This window comes from Oryzias latipes, chromosome 17, assembly GCF_053564925.1.
Source record: "Oryzias latipes strain Hd-rR chromosome 17, Olatipes_Hd-rR_3.1".
Taxonomy (NCBI): Eukaryota; Metazoa; Chordata; class Actinopteri; order Beloniformes; family Adrianichthyidae; genus Oryzias; species Oryzias latipes.
The window spans coordinates 28,377,100-28,400,556 of NC_136253.1; the positions used below are offsets into that span (position 1 = coordinate 28,377,100).

At 40.9% G+C, this 23,457-nt stretch overlaps 1 protein-coding gene and 1 long non-coding RNA gene across 2 annotated transcripts in view; one reads left to right on the forward strand and one right to left on the reverse strand.

Annotated features, from left to right (window-relative positions):
* gpc1b (glypican 1b) overlaps positions 1-23,457 on the reverse strand; it is a 72,548-nt gene that overhangs the window by 19,432 nt on the left and 29,659 nt on the right. The window contains exon 3 of the mRNA XM_004079229.5: positions 13,342-13,500. Coding sequence (XP_004079277.1) covers positions 13,342-13,500 — 159 coding nt within the window. The remainder of the gene's footprint in view (positions 1-13,341; positions 13,501-23,457) is intronic.
* Positions 2,634-3,077, forward strand: LOC111949020 (uncharacterized). The gene is made up of 2 exons (XR_002875042.2): positions 2,634-2,807; positions 2,890-3,077. It is a non-coding gene; the product is annotated as an uncharacterized LOC111949020 (long non-coding RNA).

The window sequence follows — 23,457 nt, forward strand, 5'->3', positions numbered from 1 at the left end:
TCGGGGCACATTCGTCCCTCATCTTCTCCTGTCGGCGCTGGGTTCTTCTTTGTCGAGAAGAAAGATAAAACCCTCAGACCCTGCATTGATTATCGTGAGCTTAATCAAATCACTGTAAAAGACAAATACTCTCTTCCCCTCATCTCTTCCGTTTTTGACTCTATCCAGGAAGCACGCATTTTTTCCAAGCTAGACCTACGTAACGCTTACCATCTCGTTCGAATCAAAGAGGGTGACGAATGGAAAACCGCATTCAAGACCCCTCTCGGTCATTATGAATACCTCGTCATGCCATTCGGTTTAACCAACGCTCCTGCCATTTTTCAACGCTTAGTTAATGACGTTCTACGGGATTTCATCAACCGTTTCGTCTTTGTTTATCTTGACGACATTCTCATTTACTCTAAACACCCCGATCAACATCAAGCCCATGTTCGTCAAGTACTACACCGGTTATACCAGAATCAGCTTTTCGTTAAGGCAGAGAAATGTCAGTTCCACTCCACTGTAATAACTTTTCTAGGCTACATCTTCGAAGCCGGCAGCATCCGTCCCGACCCGGTTAAAATAGAGGCTGTTTCCTGTTGGGAACAACCTACCACTCGTAGGAAGCTACAGCAATTTTTGGGGTTTGCCAATTTCTATAGGCGCTTTATAAGAAACTACAGTGCTATCGCTGCTCCCCTGACTCAGCTCACCTCCACTACCCGGTCCTACCAGTGGACTCCCGCTGCTCAGAAAGCCTTTGACACACTTAAAAACCTCTTTGTCTCCGCTCCCATATTGATCCAACCAGACCCCTCCAGGCAATTCGTGGTCGAAGTGGACGCATCCGACTCAGGAGTGGGAGCTGTTCTCTCCCAGCGCGAAGAACACTCTGGCAAGCTAAAGCCCTGCGCCTTTTTCTCAAAGAAACTTTCTCCCGCTGAACGCAATTACGATGTGGGAAATCGTGAACTGCTCGCTATAAAACTTGCTCTCGACGAATGGCGTCACTGGCTGGAGGGTGCGGTCCATCCTTTTATAGTGTGGACCGACCACAAAAATCTCTCTTATCTTCGATCCGCCAAAAGACTCAATTCCCGTCAAGCCCGCTGGTGCTTATTCTTTGATCGCTTCAACTTCTCGATAACTTACAGACCAGGAAGCCGGAATATCAAGCCAGACGCTCTTTCACGGAAATACAGCTCCGATGACCAGGACCAAACCTCAGCTCCCATCATTCCTTCCACCTGCATCATTGGCAGCATCACCTGGGACATTGAAAACAAAGTGCTGCAAGCCCAAGGTGAGGAACCCGACCACCCGGACCCCCCTGACGGTACTCTCTATGTCCCTCAATCCCTCAGGTCTGACGCCATCACATGGGCCCACGCCTCTCGCATTGCCTGCCACGGCGGGGTAGCCAGGACCCTCAACCTTCTTCGGCAGAGGTTTTACTGGCCCTCCATGTCCAAGGATGTTAAGGAGTATGTTGCCGCCTGTACCACCTGCGCTCGCTCAAAGTCCTCCAATTCACCGCCATCAGGCCTCCTCCAGCCGTTGTCTACCCCCTGCCGCCCGTGGTCTCACGTAGCTCTGGACTTTGTCACTGGACTCCCCCCATCTCAGGGTAACACAGTCATCCTTACTGTCATTGACCGGTTTTCTAAGTTTGTCCACTTCATTCCCCTACCTCAGTTGCCCACCGCCACTGAGACCACGGAAATTCTGGTGCAGCAGGTTTTCCGCCACCATGGGCTCCCCATTGACATCGTCTCTGACCGGGGACCCCAGTTCGTCTCCCGGGTTTGGAAGGCCTTCTGCAGTGCCCTGGGGACCACTGTGAGCCTGACCTCCGGTTATCACCCCCAGTCTAACGGCCAGGCAGAACGTGCCAATCAGGAGCTGGAGACCTCGCTACGCTGTCTGGCCGACCGCAACTCCTCTGACTGGTCCAAGTACCTGGTTTGGGTGGAATACGCCCATAACACGCACCCCTCTTCTGCCACGGGTCTATCCCCTTTTGAGGCCGCACTGGGTTATGCACCCCCTCTGTTTCCGTCTCATGAGTTGGACCTCGCTGTTCCTTCTGTTCAGGACCACCTTCAACGTTGCCAGGAGATCTGGCGTCAGACCAGGGAGGCGTTGCTCCGCACCAGGGAGATCAACTGCCGGGCAGCTAATCGTCACCGGGTGGCGGGTCCCACGTACCTCCCAGGACAGAAGGTCTGGTTATCATCACGCAACATTCCCATTTATGCTACTTCTCGCAAGCTCGCCCCACGTTTCATAGGTCTCTACGCCATTGACAAAGTCATCAGTCCCACCTGCGTCCGTCTCCGGCTTCCTGCGGCACTCAAGATCCATCCATCATTTCACGTCTCCCAGATCAAGCCTGTGGTCGACAGCGAGCTTTGCCCGCCTTCCACTTCCCCTCCACCCGCCCGGGTCATTGATGGCGCTCCTGCGTACACGGTCAGTCGGATTTTGGACATCCGCCGCCGGGGTCGTGGGCACCAGTTCCTTGTGGACTGGGAGGGTTACGGTCCAGAGGAACGCTCATGGGTCTCCCGTTCCCTTATTCTGGACCGTTCCCTCATTTCTGACTTCTACCGGGCCCACCCGGATCGGCGTCCCGGACCGCATGGAGGCGGTCGTTAGGGGGGAGGTACTGTCATGTTGCCTGTCGGACTCCTCCCCCTCCCAGCTCTGCCTGCTTCTCTGCCTGATTGCCACCAGCTGACTCCACTCTCATCATCATCTGCTGCTGCTGCTTAAAAGGAGACTCCTCTCCACAGTTCATCGCCAGTTCGTTACCCCTTATGGTGACTAGCCCTGGTCCAAGTCATGCTCAGAAACTTTATGTTATGCTTCGTTCTCGCTCTAAACCTCTGCTCCTTGTCTCAGGATCTTCAACCACCCAAGAGTGAAGTCAGCGTGGATCATCCTCTCAGCTACACAGAAGCCTACAAGAAACCACAGCCTACGCCAACCGCATTAAGCCCTCCAGCCACGCCATCAGGCTCGTCCACGTCACCACCAGCCACGAACAACTACACATCTGGAGAAACAATAAAACTCTTCTTACCTCTAAACTCACCTGTCCTTGTTCTGGGTTACAGCATCTGGGTTCCACCCCCCACATTATCATGACACCTTCTCTTTACCTGTTTCCAAGACACAAGGCCAAAGGTCAGATGACAGCTACTAGGTCTATCATTGACCTTCTCCTCAGGCCCTCCTGGTGCCCCATGCACTGATAATCATTGTGCTTGAATATGGTGTTTGTAACTGGCACAGAAGTCCAAAAACAAAGCAGATAACATAGACCATTTTGTCTGATAAAGCCCTTTCATGTACCAGTCATTGTCCATATGACCATTGAAGTCTTCCAGTAGAACAACGAGTGTCCAAACGGAGCACTTTATAGTATCCCTCCCGAAGACTTTGGGCAGTAATCCAAAACCTAAGTGAGAGACTCAACCCAAACCTGGAGGTGCAGGACCCTCTCGGTGAACATCAACACATCTAAGCTTAGCTGAAGGGGGGTTATAAGCAAACCCACACAAACTCCCATGAGGAAGAGAGTCTAACCCCTGCTAAGTTGGGTTTCAGAGCCCACATTATACATGGACCAAATATTTTTTAAATACTACCGCATAGCCTTATGCACAGGCTCTTTCGCACTTAGTAAAGTGACTTTCCATGTACCAAACATTAGAGTTCATTTCACAAGACTGGGCTGTTGGGGCACCAATTCTGTGGAGTTTTTCTTTTTTCTAGAGTCAGACTAACTTATTGTTTATCCTCCCCATTGACAGTTTATATATATATATAAATAGATAAGTAAATAACCACAGCACATACAGAAAAGAAGAAAAATGCTGTAAATGTGTACAAATGCTGATCTGGGAGCCATTACGTTGTTGAGTCAGACTGAGTCTTCATTGATAACACTTTTGCACATGTACAAACACTGCCAAACCCTTAAAAAGATTATATATGCTATCCAACTGTCCTTTTTGATAAGCAAGCCAACACATTACACAATGCATGCCTTTTAACAACAGGTTCTTGGACAAGGCTGTGATCTACTTTCTTTAATTCTCCCAATCTCTGGCCGCTATTACAGACAATTTACGCTTGTCTCTTTCTTCCTTTTCTATCCAGATGGTTCTCTTTTTCACACTATTGTCTGTCTTGGTTCTTTCTATCCAAGCTTACTCCACTCCTAAATATCACTATCTCCATTCTTTCTTTTTTTTACCAATTTTTTATTCAATAAAAATAGTTAGTACCAATATTTTTTACTCTAAAACATACTTTCTTGATATGTCAATGTGTTTTCATCCTCCCACCCCTCTTACATTGTATTGAGAGTTTGGTATAATTAGGTCAGGGTAGTGTAGATCCCCATCAACATGATTTGTATGCAGATAACATGAACCATACAATGGGAGCAAATTCCCTTAACTCGCTTGACATCATCAGAGGTGACCCCAAAGCAAGAAAAGACAAAGTGGGTGGTAAGGAGGAGGAGTTCATCAAGTCAGTCCCACGTCCCTGTTTAGAAAGGGATACAGATATCAAATGTGTCACTGGTGGCAACTCCAAGTAATAAGAATTTGTGGAGTTCAGGTTTATGATGCCAATCGGTAAATCCATGAAAAGTATTACTTCTGTAGGCATTAATTGCTTAATACACCTTAACTCAGGGGTCGGGAACCTATGGCTCGCGAGCCATATATGGCTCTTTTGATGGTCACATGTGGCTCGCAGACAAATCTTTAATTATACTTTTTTTTTTTTTTTCATTAGACCAGTCCTTCTCGGGCGCAATGCGATGCCAGAGGCGCGCAGTAGTATCGTTGCTTGGAGAGAAAAATCTGCGCCAGCATTATCACTTTACTATTATCTATTATTTCACAGAGTTTGTACCACCCGGAAACCTGTGAATTGCCGTGCCTAAAACTGCGCGCTCCCGTCTCTGAGAAAGAGCGCGCAGTTGCGGGGACGGGATGTGTGAGGAAGAAAGAATGGGGTGGGGGTGGGAGGTTGCGGGGACCGGCAGTAGGTGAATCGCGCAGGGATTATAAAAACGTAAAACCCGCTGCCCGTCACTCACTGCAGTGTGTGAGTGTGTGTCTGGCTCCGTATCTGCATGTGAGCAGTCTTTCTCATATCTACAGAACATTCAGACCAACCTACGATCACGTTTGAAGTCTCAACGCCTGCATGAAGCAGAAACTCACCACCTATCAACCAGACTAGACCATCAGTAAAACTACCACGAGAAATACTCATCATTTATTAGCAACAGCATAACGATGTTATTAAAAAGAATCCACAGACTTATTGTACTTTAAAAATGTTGAAATTACATCAAATGCACATATTCATTTGTATATTTAGTTTTAAACATATTGTCGCGGACTGAGTTGGACTGGGTGGCTGTTGGGTCGCGTTATAAATTCTGGAGTTCATTGAACGCTTCAAGCAGAGATCTGATTGGCCCTCAGTTCTGTTGCTCAGCCTGTTGTTAGGTAGTTTGGACCAATGGGGTTCAGCTATGGGCCAAATAAGGGAAATGGGAGGCTTGAGGCTGCAGTGAGGGAATATAAAGTTGGGAGAAGCATGTCGTCTCGGCGGGAGAGATTAAGAGTTGCTGAATTAATTGTACGGCGTTTGTTGTGGTCTGCAGTAACCAGAATAAAGAACCCTAAAAGAGGTTAAGCCTCCGTGCCTCAGTGTGGGAAAGAGACACCACATTATTGTATGGCTCTTTCGAAATTACATTTTAAAATATGTGGCGTTTATGGCTCTCTTGGCCAAAAAGGTTCCCGACCCCTGCCTTAAGTGGTACCCTCTGAATTGCCTTTCAAGTTTCCAGACAACTTATATTGCACAAAATGTTTTGGAGAGCAATTTTAGTTGTTTGGGATAATTACTTTAGTTAATACAGGTCATAAAACTTGTAATTCAATTGTTTTTCCTAAGCTCATTTTCCTAACCGGACGTAAGAAGACTTAATCTCTGAGGCACTGGCTTTCCCTCCTTGTGGGTGCCGCCCATTTCATGACATCAACCCAGAGCAGGGGTGGGCAAACTGCGGCCCGCGGGCTGGATCCGGCCCGCCTCCATGTTTGGTCCAGCCCACTGAATAATATCAAATACCCATGTTTTGTTTTTTTTTTGTTTTGTTTTTTTTAATCTGGCCACACGATCAAGACGTGACATTTTATTCCAGCCTTCTGCAGTCTGTGCTCCAACCTGAAACCCTCTAAAATCTCTGTCAAACAGAACAGAAGACAGTTTTTCCTTTCTATGTAGCAGTTCATCTTTCCCAGTTCAGCTCATTCTTTCAGAGCGATTATGCTGCCTTTTTTAAAACAGCGCACCCTGTTCTGTGTCCTGATTGGCTGGAGACCCTGTCAATCAATCTCGTCAGTTCGTTCCGTGTCTCCTGTACAGAAACGCGGAGCTCTTCAGATCAGAAATCTGTGATCGATCAGGTCTTTATTTTCCTTCTAAGATCCTGGACCTAATTTCTATGAAGGTTTGAGAATTTAAACAAGAGAAAAGGGTGAAAATGTTCATGTCTGTGTGAGAAAAGTGAGGAGTTTTACTGCCATACACTTCTGTAATCATTATTCTCCATGGATTTCACCGATCACGGTTTTTTTAGAACATAACTCCTGCAATAAACGAGGGACTCTGTACTGTTGAAAAGGTAACGCAGATATACTATTAGCTGCAGCAGAAGACATAGAAATTAGCTTTTTTCAATATTACTGGATGAGAAACAGACATGCAGGACACAGCGCAGCTGCGCAAACTGTGAGACGTGAGGAGCTGCAGCCCTAAATCGTAATTAGGATTATGACGGGAGGGGATCAACTATTTATTGTTTTTTTTTGTGTTTTTTTTTTTATTTATCAGTATATTTTTTCTGAATTTCTTTCTTTCAAAATCATTGTGTTATTTGGTCATGGCAGCTTTATTTCATAAATAATGTTATTTATTTTTTTAAAAGGATCATGAATGAATGAAACTTTATTCATACAGCACTTTACAACTCCTTGAAGGTACCAAAGGGCTTCACAATAAAAAAAAAAGGTCTAAAATGTAAACAAAAGTTTTTGTTTTCGAATATAATTGTCACGATGCGGGGTGGCTCGAGAGCCGGTAGGACCCAGATGCAGAGGTGGAGGCACGCGGTTCAAGGACAAGGGGGTTTAATAACCAAAAGCGCTGCAGAGCAGGTTTACAAAACAAACAAAACTTACTTTGACGTGGCTTGAAACATGAAACAAGGCATGAAGACAGGATGACACAAACACCATGACAAAGCTAGTTTTGTTTGTTTTGTAAACCTGCTCTGCAGCGCTTTTTGTTATTAAACCCCCTTGTCCTTGAACCATGTGCCTCCGCCTCTGCATCTGGGTCCTACTGGCTCTCGAGCCACCCCGCCTCGTGACAGAATGGACCAGCCATTTTTTCTGGACCCAGCGGAGCGGGACATGATGCTGCTTGAGGCCTACTGCCAGGAAGCAGAAAGGACTCGGACTTATTGGGTTTTTGATCAGGCCCAGTTTGCATCATCTCCCTGGGGTGGGAGCCGCCCGGACTATTCTGGGAGCCGTCTCGCCATGAAGGGGGGGTTCCTCGTCGCCGTCGTCCCCGCCGTCCCCTACAGCCACGCCCAGTGGTGGTCCCGGATGCACCACAACCACGTCCAGTGGTGGTCCCGGACGCATCACAGTCACGTCCAGTGGTGGTCCCGGACGCACCACAGCCCCGTCCAGTGGTGATCCCGGACGCACCCCGACCCGTCCCGGCTCCCAGGGGGGTGCCGCCTGCGCCCCGACCCGTCCCGGATCCCAGGGGGGTGCCGCCTGAACCCCGACCCGTTCCGGCTCCCAGGGGGGTGCCGCCTGAACCCCGACCGGTCCCCGCTTCCAAGGGCATGCCTGACCCTCCAGTCAGCTCCACGCCCGACCCACCAGAGCTCGACTCCTGCCCCCACCCGCCAGAGCTCGACTGCTGGCCCAACTCCATGCCCGACTCCATGCCCGACTCCATGCCAGACTCCACGCCAGACGACTCCACGCCAGACGACTCCACGCCGGACTCCACGCCTGGCTCCTCGCCGGATCTGCCTCGCCGGACCGCTCGGCCGTCCTCCGGACCTGCCTCGCCGGACCGCTCGGCCCCCCGGCTGTCCTCCGGACCTGCCTCGCCGGACCGCTCAGACCCCCGGCCGTCCTCCGGACCTGCCTCGTCGGACCACTCGGCCCCCCAGCCGTCCTCCGGACCTGCCTCGCCGGCCGGCGCGGACCCACCGGCCGTCCTCCGGACTCTTTCGACTCTTATGCCCGTCGAGGTTTGTCCTCCGGGGCCCCCCCTTAGTTGACTTTTGGAACCTCAGAGCGGTTCCTTGAGGGGGGGGGGTACTGTCATGTTTTGAGTTTGTTGTGTCTTGTTTTTCGTCTTGGTTCTTGTTCTGTCTTGTTTGGTTCTGTTTCCTGTTTTATTTTTGAAAGGTTTTCGGTCTTGTCTTGTTTCTTGAGTTTTACTTCCTTTGGTCCCCATCTGCCCTGATCGTTTTCACCTGTGTCTTGTCTGCCCTGTCTGTATTTAAGTCTTGTCTCTGCCTTCCTCCTGTGCTGGTCCATTACCCTTTGTCATGGTGTTCATGTCTCCATGTTTCTAGTCACGCTCACGTTCCATGTCGCTAGCCACGCCACAGTAAGTTTTGTTTTCTTTGTGATCCTGCTCGGCAGCGCCTTTTGTTTGTTTGTTATTAAACCCCCTTGTCCTTGAACCGTGTGCCTCCGCCTCTGCATCTGGGTCCTACCGGCTCTCGAGCCACCACGCATCGTGACAATAATTTTCAATCCAAGTGTTTTCATCTACGTTCCGTGTTATATCATTCCCACTCCACGCATCTGCTTGTGGTCCGGCCCTTCTATCGAATTTTAGAACCCAATGTGGCCCGCGAGTTAAAATAATTGCCCACCCCTGACCTAGAGTCTGCATTTTTCCCACTAAAACAAACAACATCCAAACTTTTACAAAGATGAAACTGCATTTAGTGCATTTGAAAGGAAGGCGTTTGCTGATCATCGCTAGCTCCGAGGACAAAGTGTGTGTTAGCCTGGGGATGGTGCAGGCGCTGTTCCTCACGTTGTTACGTCACAATGTGAGGACCCAGTCAAAAAGCTGATTCTACTTGATATAGTTTTTTTTCTCTCTAGGAAAACTGGATTTAAGGCATCCTTCTCTGTTTTCATTATTCATGTTCAGCTCTGTTCTGTTTTAAAATTTTATACCTAGTTTTGGTTTATTTCCCGTTGCTGGTTCAACTATGTTCTCTAATGAAATACTAAATCTTTATTGTTTTTTTGAGTTTTGGAGCTTTTTTGTTTTGGTCAAGTTATATTAGGTTATCAAAACTGCAGTCATTTTTGTATCTGAATATTGAGCCTCCCGCTATCATAGCTCATAACTTATGGCTTAGAGTTAACGATGAGTTCATGACAACTAAATCTTTAAATCTGTAAATCTCTCTGGTTTTATTGTATCTACAGGGAGACAAAAAGAACTTACTGTATAATGTTGACACCCATCGTTTCCTTTTGGGGGAAATGAGCATGTGGAGAAAAGAGGCTGCAGCATATGCTGATTTAATTTGTTTTATAAAACATGGGCTTTAAATCACATTTTCAGAAGTCACCTTTGGAACTCTGGGCAAAAATCCAGACCTGTCAGATTTAGAGCTTTTGTCTGTCTCGCACCTGGCTGGGAAAAGCAGTCCCATTTGGTGCCATCACTCTTTGTGTCCTCCTTGACCTTTTCTTCTCCACTGTATCTGTAACCATTTTCCCTTTTTAGATTCGTTTTAGGGTTAAATTAGCTTAACCTGACAGTATTTGCTATTTATTTCACTGTCTAAATTACACACATTCAGAAAACACAGAAAAATACTGTTGAGTCATTCACATGACATAATAAGACATGCTAAATTACACATTTACATGTACAGATAAACACACATTTGGTGGTTCATGCACATACAGCATGCACACTCTCAGGCCCATAGCCAGCTTTATGAGAGAATGCTAGTCCTCTAATCTGTGGCTTGGTTGGGACTTCTTCCACAGTTCCTGGATTCTAAAAGGCCTGGCCTTACTGGGTTGGAACAGTAACACCCTGCACTTAGTCACATGGCACTAGTTAGCCCACACCCAGCTAAATACATCCAGATGTGCAGGGACTGGAAACATGGTAAAATGTCACTTCACGGTCCTGTGGCTAAATGAACAAACATTTTTTTAAGCTTGGCTGGTTGGAAATGTATTCACACCAGCTCTTCAACACATACCGTAAATGACTTTTTATTTGAAGTACTTTTATTTTTAAGTATTAAAAGTGTCCATTTTTACCTTCAAACAGCAGGAAATAAAGCACTGTCTTTAGTGAGCATAGGAGTTGCAGCCAATTTGCTTGCCACATGGCATATCATGGTCCATTTAACATCCCTCTATTGGTCAGCACTCTTAAGGGATGCAAAAGGTTTTAGACTCTGAATCACATCATGTCATTTCTGTCAGGAATGCAATTCCCATCTAATATTTGCTAAGGTATGACACGATACTGTAAAAAAAAATAAAAAAAATAAAAGATGAGAGAAAGTTGTGAAACGGATTTGTTGACTAAAATAAAAAGCATTCCAGTTGAGTTTATTTAATTATTTATTTTTATTCAAAGCAACAGCTGGTTTATAAAAACAAATCTGAGGCGTCATTGCAGAAACAAGTTCTGAATAATGTAATCATAAGTCACTTGCTTTTTATGTCATTTGTTTTGGATTTTTTAAAGTAAATTACAAACTTTCAGAGTTTGGATTTGAGTGCTGTTTAAATATCCGTGTTTTTCATTTCAATGTTATTTGATCGCCCAGCTGTGATAAATTAAATGCTTCTCTACTGAATAGAAGAGTTCAGGAACCATAAGATGGCATACATCTAAAGAAAAATGATCTGATTCTTAGGCTACAGTTTTGCACACAGTGTGTTTGGGTGTGTGTGCTACTGACTGTAACTCTTTGGCTCAGCAATAGTGACCAGAGTTAAAAGGAGAGGCCATGAGAAAGAAAAGGACACAAAAAAACGGAAGAAAAGCAAACAAGTCTCCCTCACTAATCACTGGGATCTGAAAAGGTCAGGCTAACTAGCCAGCCTCAGAGCCTCAGCTGACAGATCTATTGTCATGAGTTGGCTGAAAAGGGAAGAAGAGGAGCACAGAGATAACCTTCTATTAACTGGCGCAAGTCATTAGACACAAATAATTGCCTTAGTGCTCCACTAAACACAAAAAGTCCCTTTCTCACATTTAACGCATTGAGACAAAGACATGTTTCTTTAAAATGTAAATAGGCTAAATTCGCAATGGTCTAAAGCCAATATATTGAGTAACTTTTTTCTTGTAAAGCTGACATACCGTACCATATATGTCAGAATTGTCAAAAAGATCCCTGAACCACAGGGCCACATGAACATGAGTTAACACAGATTGGAGAGGACGGGGTGTGGTAGGGTGTAGTATTTTTTATCAGACACTAGATGCCTGATAATAGATGGTCCGAGACATGTGGGTTAAAAGGTGAGACCTGTTTCCTACTTGGGTTCTTTTTCAGAGTTCCTATGGCAGCTTGTGTCCATTACTTGTGGTATGACTATACATCAATGAATCAGTTTACAGAGACACAAGTTATTCAAATCGTTATGATTTCTTCATTTATCAGATTTGTCAAGTAATACGTCAACAGGATAATAAAATGTCTAGTAGCTGACAATGGCAAATTTCCATTTATGAGGATTGAGATTAATACATGTAGATTTCACTTATCTACCTGTAGAGGTAACGTACAGCAACAATAATCAAATCAAATCAAACTTTATTTATAAAGCACTCTTCCTATAAAAACATAACACAAAGTGCTTTACACTAAAACAAATAAAAATAAATAATATAAAAACTAAGAATGAAAATTAAAAAAAGAGACCCCTCTCCAGGCCTAAACACAACCCCCCAATGTGATATCTTTGTGTAGAAATATTTTTCCCACCTCTGCAAAACCAGTGCTACCACTGTCTGAGCCATTGCATTTATTAAGAACAGATCAGCAGGGGTTTTGAAACAAGTTTTTAAGTATGTATGTATCGTTATACATGGACGTTCTTTGAAATAAATCAGATAATAAACTACAACATGTAGACCAGGACTTTCAACTGATAAGTCAGGTTGCATATATCTGATCCCAGTTATCCAGTTTTTGATAGGATGTAGACAGGTTTAAGGATTTAGGCACATAAAGAAGTTAAATCTTAAATTAAAATCTGTACAAACAGGATCATTTTAATGTTTTAGAAATTCTAGGGGGGGTAATGATTCATATTAACAGTGATTCATATCATACCATAATTTGTCATTGCTTATAAAATTTATCAAATCAAGTCAAACTTTATTTAAATAGCATTTTACCTATAAAAATTACCACAAAGTGCTTCATTGTCAATATTGGTTCATTTAGAACTACCCAATTCACTGACCCAAAATCGATCCAGGAAATCTTTAGCCAAAAATTCAACTAGTGTGACTCAGAGATAAATCCCTGGGTACTGAACAGTGCAGGTGAACTTCTCCAGATTCCTTGTATTTCTTGCAAGATGATCAAGTGTAAATTAAATATGTGTACAAGTAACAAGAATTAATGGTAAATCCATTCACTTGTTAGTTCATTCCACTGTTGTTTTTCCTCATAAAAATAATACAAATGTAACATCATTAAAATATTCTAACACATTGCATGGTCACGTCTTTGCTAAATTCAGTGTTTCAACACATTGGACTATAAGGATGGCTTGATCATTTTTTGCAGCGTGTTCTTTGCTTATAAGTGTTTTGTCCGCTGTGATGGTACTTACTGTTCCTCAAGCCAAATGGTATTTCCCAATATTGATGTGATTTTGATATTTGATGTGATCAATTTAATAATGGTACAGATCAATTTGATTGACAACTTGCCTCAGACAGATCGATCTGACTGGATCGATTAATTGATTAAATCAATTCATCGTTACACCCCTAAGGACCACATTTAAAACCACAAGCAGTCACAGAAAAGTATATCCTTTTTGAAGCTTCGAAGTTAAGAAAAACGGCTAACATATTTTCATCGCTGTGGATAAATGTATGATTTCGTGTTTCATGATATGCAGGCATGCTAAGCTTTTCTTCTGAAAGTAACTACCTAATTTATTCCCCGTATCATCCTCTTAGTAATGTAAAACTCACCATCAAAGGCTTTGTGCTGTCCAGTGAGTGAGGTTTGCACAGCGCGACCAGCATCTTTGAGTAACCCCTCCATCTCCTTACAGCTCATTGATGCCAGGCTTCCCTCCATTTCAACAGTGCAGCAGGTGTAACCCTGAGGACAGATGCGCAGGTGCTCTCCTGGCAAAGAGACAGGTGGAGGCAGATGAGAAGAAAGTATGCAGAGGTGTTGAAAGGAAACATAAAAAAATTAGGACTGAAGGGGTTTAGCCTTCCAATCATCACTCAACACAAAAAGAGAGATTTATGGCTGTTGAGTAGCTGCTCCAAGAAATACATATGGCGTTGAACATGACAGGAATGAAGTAGCTCCATTGATTCTGTTTTACGGCCTTGAACCTCGAGGCCAGGAGTGGATGCGTTTTTCCAGCATGACTTCACAACATGATGAACCCTGTGGCAATGGGAGCAGCAGTGCGAGAAAAAAATGGTATCAGAACCACTATACTTTTAATGAGTACTCCTGGGAACTAATTTCTAAAAGCATCCTTTTATTAAAATATCTCAAATTATTTTAAATTATATGTGCATGTCCAGTTGAGGAGCAACTATTACTTTGAATAAAACATAAATAAAATCAGCCTAAACTGACTATGTCTACTTTGTGATATATTTTTCGACAAGCCTTTTATGTTCATGTACTGTATTTCCGAAAAAAAAACTGCAAAGAACAATCATTGAATTATCTTAAATTTTTTTTACGAAAGAAAAATGCAAACGTTCAAGTAGTTCCCGAATACAATTTAAGCAGCAGTTAGTTTTTCTTCTTTGGTTAAAAAATTATTTTAAAATTAGAAAAAAACTCACAAATTATACAAGAGACTGAGGAAAATTTCAAAGAACCGATCAGTACAGATGTAATTTAATTAATTTAATTTAAAAAATCTATAACATCGGCCATGTGAAACTTGTAATTGAACTGACAACCTGTCACAGTTCGTGTGTAGAATTGAGTAGTAAAGGTTTCTTTTTCATAATTGAGAGTTGATGCTGTAAATTCATAGTAAAAAAAAACAATTAATTATTTCTGCTGTTTAATTCATTTGTATGGGGTGTTGAGTCAGTTGATTCATTTTATTTTTTTTATTCTTCTTTTAACTTAGGAATTAAATAAACTAAATAAAACAAACTAAACAAGTTTTAGGTAAATAGAATTTAAAGAAAATTCACTTACTCTAATTCACTGTCAAACTGTACTTGAATTCAGAGCAAATCGACTTAAAACATTTTTAATAAAATAAAATGCTTACGGTAAAAAAAAATTAAATCCGTTTTTTTCTTTCAGTTTATCATTTTGTTTTATTTAATATACTGCCATAAAAAACAATCTAGTAATAATTAAAATAGAAAATTACCTTTCTACATCGGGTACCACTTTAATACAATAATAAAAAATATATATATTTTAGCTTTTGATTATTCTGTTTTTAACAGAAAGAATGTTTCTCATCAGAACATTACAAAGCTTTTGTCTTACTTATTCTAAAAATATACATCACAAAGTCACATGAAAAGCAAGGAATGAAAAACGTCAAAACCAACAGATATTGAGGGAGCAGAAAATAGAATGTTTGCAGCCTTTGAAACGGCAAGTGCCTTCAACCTATGTGGACACTAAAGGTGTGGATTCATGTGTGGATGAAATATTTTAGAATCTCTTTGGGTTTTTCAAGACAAACAAAACAAAAAAAACTTTTTTTTTATAACTAAACACAACAAGATGAAACTTGACACAAACATATGATCCAACAAGTGATTAGTGGTCACCAGTAATGATTGTAGCAACAAGAAGGCCTTTTTCTTTCTATGAAGTTTTCATACCCTGGTATGTCCTGTTTTTTGTTGTACTTAAGAATTGGATATTAAAAAAGATGTTAACATTTTCTAAAAAAATCATATCTTTTATCTGGATAGTGTCAAAATGAAGGCTGCCCTGAGACAAGTAGGCCATGGTAAAACGATCAGAAACAGATATAGTTTGTGGAGAAAGAAAGGAATTTATAATTAACAACTAAAGCAAACTGCTTTACTACTACTTTACTAAAGTAAAGTCTTAAAGACAAGGTGCTCCAGATCCATAGAAGATTTATTTGTATTTTATTTATTTTTTCAGCTCTGTATGAAGGTAACTTCAGGGAGTAAATAATGATATTAAGTTCATGCAAAATAGGGCAGTTATGGGTCAAAAGTCCAGTTTTTATTAAGCAGTGCTTTTGTGCTGAATGAACAGAAATAAAGTCTTGTGCAAATATAGTGTGTATCAATTAAAAGAAATCTACAGAAAAACATATACTAATTCATGAATGTCTATAGGTGCTGGATTATGCCTATAAGGGTGCAATTATAGTTGAGGCAAAACTGCAAGCAGAAGGTGATGACACATAAGAGATATTACAAGCAGCAAATTTACTTTCATTTAGTCTAGTTGTTGCACAACTGAATTAGTATGTACACCCACCCACTCACTCTCTCCTCAATCACAACTGTATCTTACCGCGAGTGTCTTTGTGACAAAAAGCCAAGTACTTCTCTGATGATGTGTCAGCCAAGTTTCCTTAATTATCTTTTAAGTGCCTCATCCAGCTTGATACTGAAGTGACACAGTTAAAGGCAATTCCACTGTACATACACCAAGCTGGAGAACAGCGACCAAATCAGAGAAGGTGTAATTGAGCATCTCTCAGCACCTTCTCACTGGTAATGATGTGACTCACACCTCCACATCATGACAGAGAATTTTAACCTTGGAAAATCAATGATTTGTGAGTGTGAAAAAGAAAAGTGAGAAGAAGATCCAGGCATCAGATGTGAAAAAAGCAGAAGAAGAAAACAGATGTTAAAAGACGACTGATTTAAAAAAATGCTCAGTGTATTTCTTGCTGTTTGCTTGGCTACATATATATGTATGTTTTTTTTTATTTTTTATATTTAATATTTTACTACACAGTCCTCCCTGCTGTTGCTGCAACAAGGCTTTGAAGAGCAGTTCTACAAAACCTGGATTTTACACATTCCTAGAATACAAATCTTCTAGATCATGAAACTCAAAGTAAAAGTTTGGTAAAAAGTCAGTCAAAGAATCAGAGTTACAAATAAGGCAGCCTATTCTGTTTGACTTTGCAAGCTACAAATGGTTTGCATCTTTTTTTTTTTCCTATTGAGGGAGAGACCCACTCTATTTGTAATAGCATTACCCATAGCACCTGAACTAAGAACATTGGGTTACTATCAGGGGTGTAACAATTAATCGATTAATTTATAAATCCATTTTTATTCCTGGGGTTAAACATCGAATCAGGAGCGTTCACAATACCCCAAAATCTAAAATAAAATCAATTGGCAACCACAATTATCAAATTGATTCTAATTGAATTGAATCATAAAATTAATTGTTACATCCCTCTTTCCTATGTTGACCCTAAAGTGCAAATCTCAGCAACAAATCACTCAAGGCAAAACTCATAGTAAAGATTACAACGACAAATAAAAAAGCAAAACAAGTGATTTATAAAAAAAAGTATTACATTTCAGAAATCAAATTAAAATTCCAGATTCCAAAACACAATTGCAAAAAATTAAATTTAACGAAAATAGAACAAAAGTAATTTTCAAAAAATCAAAATTCATTCATCTCTTCTTCCGTTTTGTCCTTTTCGGGGTCACGGGGCTGCTGGAGCCTATCCTGGCCACTTGTGGGCGAAGGCAGGAGACACCCTGGACAGGTCGCCAGTCTGTTGCAGGGCCACGTATCACACATACATTCACTCTCACTATTACACGCTCTCTCAATTTAGAGTTGCCAATTGACCTATGAAGCATGTTTTTGGACGGTGGGAGGAAGTGGGAGTCCCCGGAGAAAACCCAAGCATGCACGGGGAAAACATGCTCGACACAGAAAGGTCCCCCATTGATATTATGTTTCAGGTCCCCCCAGCCGGGATTTGAACCAGGGGCCTTCTTGCTGTGAGGCAAGAGTGCTAACCACTGTGCCACTGTGCAGCAAAAAAACAAAAACAATATCAAAATGAAATGTTAAAAAACAAAACACAATAAGAAACTATAAAAGGTTTGATTTTTGAGGTTTGAGTTTTTTTAAATATGTCTTATCTGCATTCTAATAAAAGTTTTAGGAATAATACAGGCATTTCCAGTTTGACTTTATGCCAGATAAATTGTAATTGTAACGATGGACAAACGTCATCATCCAATCAGCGATCTCCCGTAGTACGTACCTTTTCCGGTTTCTTCTTTTTTCAGTTCTTCTTCCAGAAACCAGAAAAGGTAGGTACTATGACATTTTTGATTGAATGGTTACGTTTGTGCATCATTTGAACCAAAAATTATTTGGCATTTAGTGATACTGGATATGCCCTGCACTGACAATAAAACTTTTATTAGTATGTGGACCTTAAAGATGCATTTAAAAAAATGTCAAAAATCAAACATCATCATCCAATCAGGGATGTCCCATAGTAGCTACCTTTTCTGTTTTCTCATTGTGCTTCATTTTTTAACATTTCATTTTGCATTCGAAAAATGACTTTTAAATTCCAAAACGTTCCATTTTTTTGTAAATATGTTTTGGTTTCCAGAATGTTGTTTTTGTTTCAAAAATGTCACGTTTTATTATTATTTATTGTTCAATTTTTAATATGTTTTTGCGTTGAGTGATTTGTTAGTATGATTTCCACTTCAGGGTCACAGTACAGCGCAACCTTCTTTAATTTGTTTAACAGATTTTAAGTAAAAGGACAAATAGAAAACAAAAATAAAAACTATTATTTAGTGTTGAATTCTGAAATCCTGCAAAGCTAAAGTGACAGAGAAAGACTTGAACAACTATTTCAGCATCACCAATCCGTAAAAACATTGGAGAGACACTAATTCGGCATCTTTTAAAATTACCCACATGAAAAAAAAAACGTGATAGCTTCCAACTAATTATTTAACCATGAAAGCAAATTGACCTAACTGTTTCTCTCCATCCTGCAACATTTCTTCATTGCTTTTTGTCATTTTTCATCTTTCTTTTATAAAGTCATTGCTGTTAAATTCCCCAACTATTAGCTTATCATTGTTCACCAGGGAGGAAGACTCCTATTAAACAGCAATATGGAAAGGCAGAATAAGGTCATGCAGACTGTGATGAAGTAGGAGGATAAACCAATAGTCAGAGGCATTTAGAGATGGTGGGAAACTAAGACAGGGAGGGCAACAGGAAATTAAAAAGAGCTCAAACACTCGTTGATTTGGAAGCTTGAATAAAGCAGGAATTTAGATACTGTCTGGTTAGGTCAAATGCTGCTGTGACATTCAGAGTCAAGTTATTTCTTTTTGGTTTGTGACCTCCAAATAGAAAATGAAAACATGTTTCTAAATTTAATTTGAAGTCATTGAAGCAGCATATTCATAGATTTTAAAAAATGTCTTATTAAAAAATCCTTGCAGTGCACAAGGGACACTATTTTAGAATGTTTGTAATTTTTTTCCCACCTTACTTTCAATATATTCTTGTTTTAGTATTAAAGAATGCAATTAGTTTATGTCTGATAGGGAATTAAAAAAATAAAATTATTTTAAATAAGGGTAGATGAGTCAACATTGCGAAGCAGAAAAATACTTTTTGAAGATGTCAATTTTAGCAAAATACTTTCTTTTAAAATAATTAGCAAAAATGTACGTATTTAAAAATAATTTTAGATTCATGGGATTCTTTTCATACCTTAAATTCAACACTTTTATCGTGTTACAGAATGGCAAAAATTAGAAATCAGCAGTTTCCCTGTTTTAATTGCCCCGCGAGATCATTTCAAATGTGCTTTAGAGCTGGCCCGCAGTATATACCGCACCGCTAATACTACAAATTCTATAATGCTTTGCCAGTATGTTGCTCCGCAGTCAAAACCGGCAAGCGCTCCTTTATTCTGCTGACAGTCACTGACAGCCATGCTCCAGTAACATCGGACAAATGAATGGCACCCTCCATAAAAATGGCCGAACGAAAGATGGACAACAAGAGCTTTCCAGACAGGTGGGAGGCAGATTATCTGTCCATGAGTCTAAAGACAGACCTGTTTGTCGTGTGTGCGGAGCTAACATGGCTGTAAGGAAAGAATTCAACATAGGAAGACACTATATGAAAAGATTAAACATTACGTATCAGTTGCAGTTAATTTTTCAAGAAATATTGAAATACTTTACTTTGCAGTTTTTTTAGCCCACTGTGAATTAGAGTTTGACAGCCCTGGTGTAAACAGTCTAAATGTTACAGTATGTCAAAGAGTGTGTGTTATTTAGGTGTTGCCGACGAAATCTCAGATGTCAAAGGGTTAAACTGCAGTCAACTTGATAAGGCACATTAATTTATTTTAGACTGATCAACTTTCAGGGACATCCCATCATGAGTCATCACAATGAATCATCTTTCATTGATTCACAAAAGTGGTTTTGGCAGAGAGTTTTACACTGGATGCCCTACCCGACACAAACCACAGCCCTGTGTTGTTTTAGATTATAATATTTATATGGAATACAAACAGAATGACATAAACATGCAATAATCCCCATTTCAGAAAAAGAACAAATATTTTGCTGTGATAGATATATTACATCTTTTGACATTTAAATGTCCCAGTTGTGCTTTACAACCACAGAAAAACCTCATTGTTTTCATTTTGCATACCAATTCAGGTGCATGAAGAGTGAAGGTTCATGGCGAACTAATCCACTTATGCTGTGCCTAAAGTACAGTTCTGGATGGAACTGATGAGATTTTCAGGAGCTTGCACTAAAATAAAAATGCAATTAGTGTTAAACTGCAACACTAAATATTTAGTAAAACTGTAAAACCTGACTTTGAATAAAACATCTATGCAAACAAACAGTCAGGGTACATATATGTAAGACAAACTGCAATGGTTGCAGCTGCACTGGCATGGCTGATGGTTCCTGATAATAACTGGCATTGCATAACTGATGCTGTGAAAATGACTATGTAGAAAATGTGTGTGAGCTGCGTGTGCTGCGAGACAGAATGTGTTAGCAGCTTAATCCAGTCATTGGCATAGTGTGTGTGTGAGTGTGCGTGTGTGGTGTTGATGGGGGGGTTGCCAGTGGCACTCTTGGTGGGGGTGGAGGGGGTTTCGTGGAACACAAGGAATTACACACAGGCTCACACAACCACACACTCTACCGAACGTTGGTTCAGGGTTAAACTGATGAAGTACAACAAGGATGTTTGGCAGCAGATCCGACATGTCTGATCCACCAACTGCACATACTGAAAAATCACATACCAGCCTTACAAATGCTCATTATAGACAACACTGCGGTTTGTGTCCAGCTACCACCCTGCATGCCTTTTTGAAGCGAGGCAGTCAGGGCTTTCTTTGTATTGCTAACTTTCACACACACTGAATGACCCACAGGGTATCCAGGATTTCACCTATAGGCCCTGGATTCTCAGCCTTGTAATGTGAGCCTCACAGAGAGTCACATAAATAGCTTCCTTGAGCCAGACAAGGTGGCAGCCACACAACACATTTATAACACTTTACCACAGAGTTTAGCTGATTTAGCATGCTGTTTTCCTGAAGGTCAGTCTGTTTATCTGCACGGCTGAATGACGAACAACTTAGTCATCCACAGGGGTATAATTGTACTTTTGCAACACATTCATGTGGCATCGATGACTAACGCTGCTCCTTCAAATTCAACAGGTGGTCTTTCACTTAATCAGACGCAGAGGTTTAATCAGCAACTCATCGAAGCTGCGGGACAGACAAGTGACTAAATGGATAAGGGAATAATGTAATGATGTGGGAAATAGATTGCATAGTTGGAGTTGAGCTTTGTCTGTGATTAAAGTTAATAGTGGTCAGCCTTTTGGCTGAGTGAAACAGAGTGCATTACATAAGCATTGTGAACAGATGGGAAAGGATGTTCTTTTAGTTGAATAAAAGGGAGAGGAAAGAACTGTTCTTCAAATGACTTATGTAATTATCACCTAGAGGAGCAAAAGAAAGTGGCAAATGTGGAAGAGGAGATAAATTAAGTAGTATTTAAATAGATGTCACTGCTTCTTTGTTGATGTACCAGGTCTTTACCACAACACAGGCACTTCTATAACACTACCTTCTGTTGAAGACACAGGACAAAAATGACTTTTCTTAAAAGGACTAGATTATTTCACATTTATAGCTGTTTTTAAACAAACAAAAAAATGCTAAACCAAGAATGTTATAAGCAATTTTAGTCTCTGAGACTTGCATGTCTTGAAAAAAACAAAACATCTACTCTCACATACACTCTCTATTATTATTATTATCATTATTATGATATTATGAATTTCCTGTTGTAACAGCTGTAACCCAGATGTAGCAGCTTTACTTTGGGAGCAACGTTATTGTCATTGCTGACGCATTAAATACAACTGAATAGGTATTTATAATGTAAAACAAAAGAATAAGATATAAGCAGGACAAAAACTCACTGTTGCAAATTTCAGGCGTCAAAAAAGGATTGCTTTTATATTTATGTCTGGCACACCTGCAATATTTACTCTATACAGCAAAAATAGCAATCCATGTTATTTTCAGCTTTCTGAGAGAAGAAGTAATTTGTAAGGACATTGATGCATTAAAATGTTATAATGAAGTTTTTGTACTGCTTAATACCACCGTTGACTGTGCTCTTAGATAAAAATGGGTGCAGTATTTTTTCTCTGCAGCTTGCTCTAGCTTTTCCTCCGCTATGAATGCACATCACCACACACATGTTGATGCAGTTCATGAATAGCTCAGGCGTATAAATGTCAGCTGCATTAAAAGGAGGCAGTAGCCTGTCCAATTGTCTCAGCCCATTACAGTCAAAGTACCACCAAAAGGGGACAGATGTGTTGAAGCTTTCTCACTGTCCTGCCAAACTGACCAACCATGACCTCCTTCGTCCATGGCATACTCCTTGCTCATTCCCACCATCTTTAACAAGGCTCCCAGGACCAAAGCTGCTGGAACCCTCCTTTATTTGTACAGATTATTTACATTTTGTTTGAATGTTTATTTATAAAGAATGATCAGAACAGACTTAGAACCCACCAAGTGCACTTGTCTGTTGTCTTAGGCTGTTACACCCTATAACCAACCCTTCTCCAGCAGTTACAAACATGCCTTAACTTGAGTTTGTATGTGTTCTACTTTACGTGCACAAAGTCAGACAGTGTGTGTGTGTGTGCGAATATGTTAGAGGGAGAAGGTAATTGAGGCTAGGAGAAAAAAAAAAAAAGCCTTGTTCTGAATTTTACCAAAACTCCTCCATGCAAACGTGGTAGTAAACTCTGGCAACCTAAAAGTGAAGAGTAACTACAGGTGAATGCAGCAGGGAGCTGCCCTCATTTTTCTGTATGATGGAGTTTGTTATTTTGGAGTGCATGTAGGTGGGCTTTTCTCTGATGATCTTGCAAAGGATTTTTGACAGTGCAAGTCAGCAGCAAGAACATATCCTGCCAACCAAAAAAAAGAAAAAAAAAGGCTGATGCTTTGCTGTGACTACAGACTGTAGTGAAGTATAGAAGCTTGTCATGAAAACAAAAGGATGATATGGGACTGACAGATGTTCTTTTCACCAAGGGAATCTGTAGTAGCTTCAGACGTCCACAGGAGGTATAGTCGGGAATGTTGGAACCTCAGAAAGAAGTCAACACCTCCAAGCTGCAAATTGAAATTCACAACTTGTCTGTATAAATATTTTGGGGGTAACATGTTTTGCATCCTTTAGAATCTCATAATTACTCTAAGTTCTCTGTTTATATTGGCAAGAAATATAATATTCATTAGGTTAAAATATCAAGCAAATTTTCCCCACCTACCTTATTCTTTTAGATTTTTAACTGTTTGTTTGCATTTTTCTCCAGCTTTGTTGTTCTTAACCTCTCCCATCAGCTGCAGTCATGAAAAATGTATAACTCTGTTTCTTTGAGAAATGCATATATTTTCTTATGTGGCGGAAATGTTTTTTTTTTTTTTTTTTACCTTTTATGTAAGGAATGACAATATAGCAGAAAAATACACTTTAGTGGAA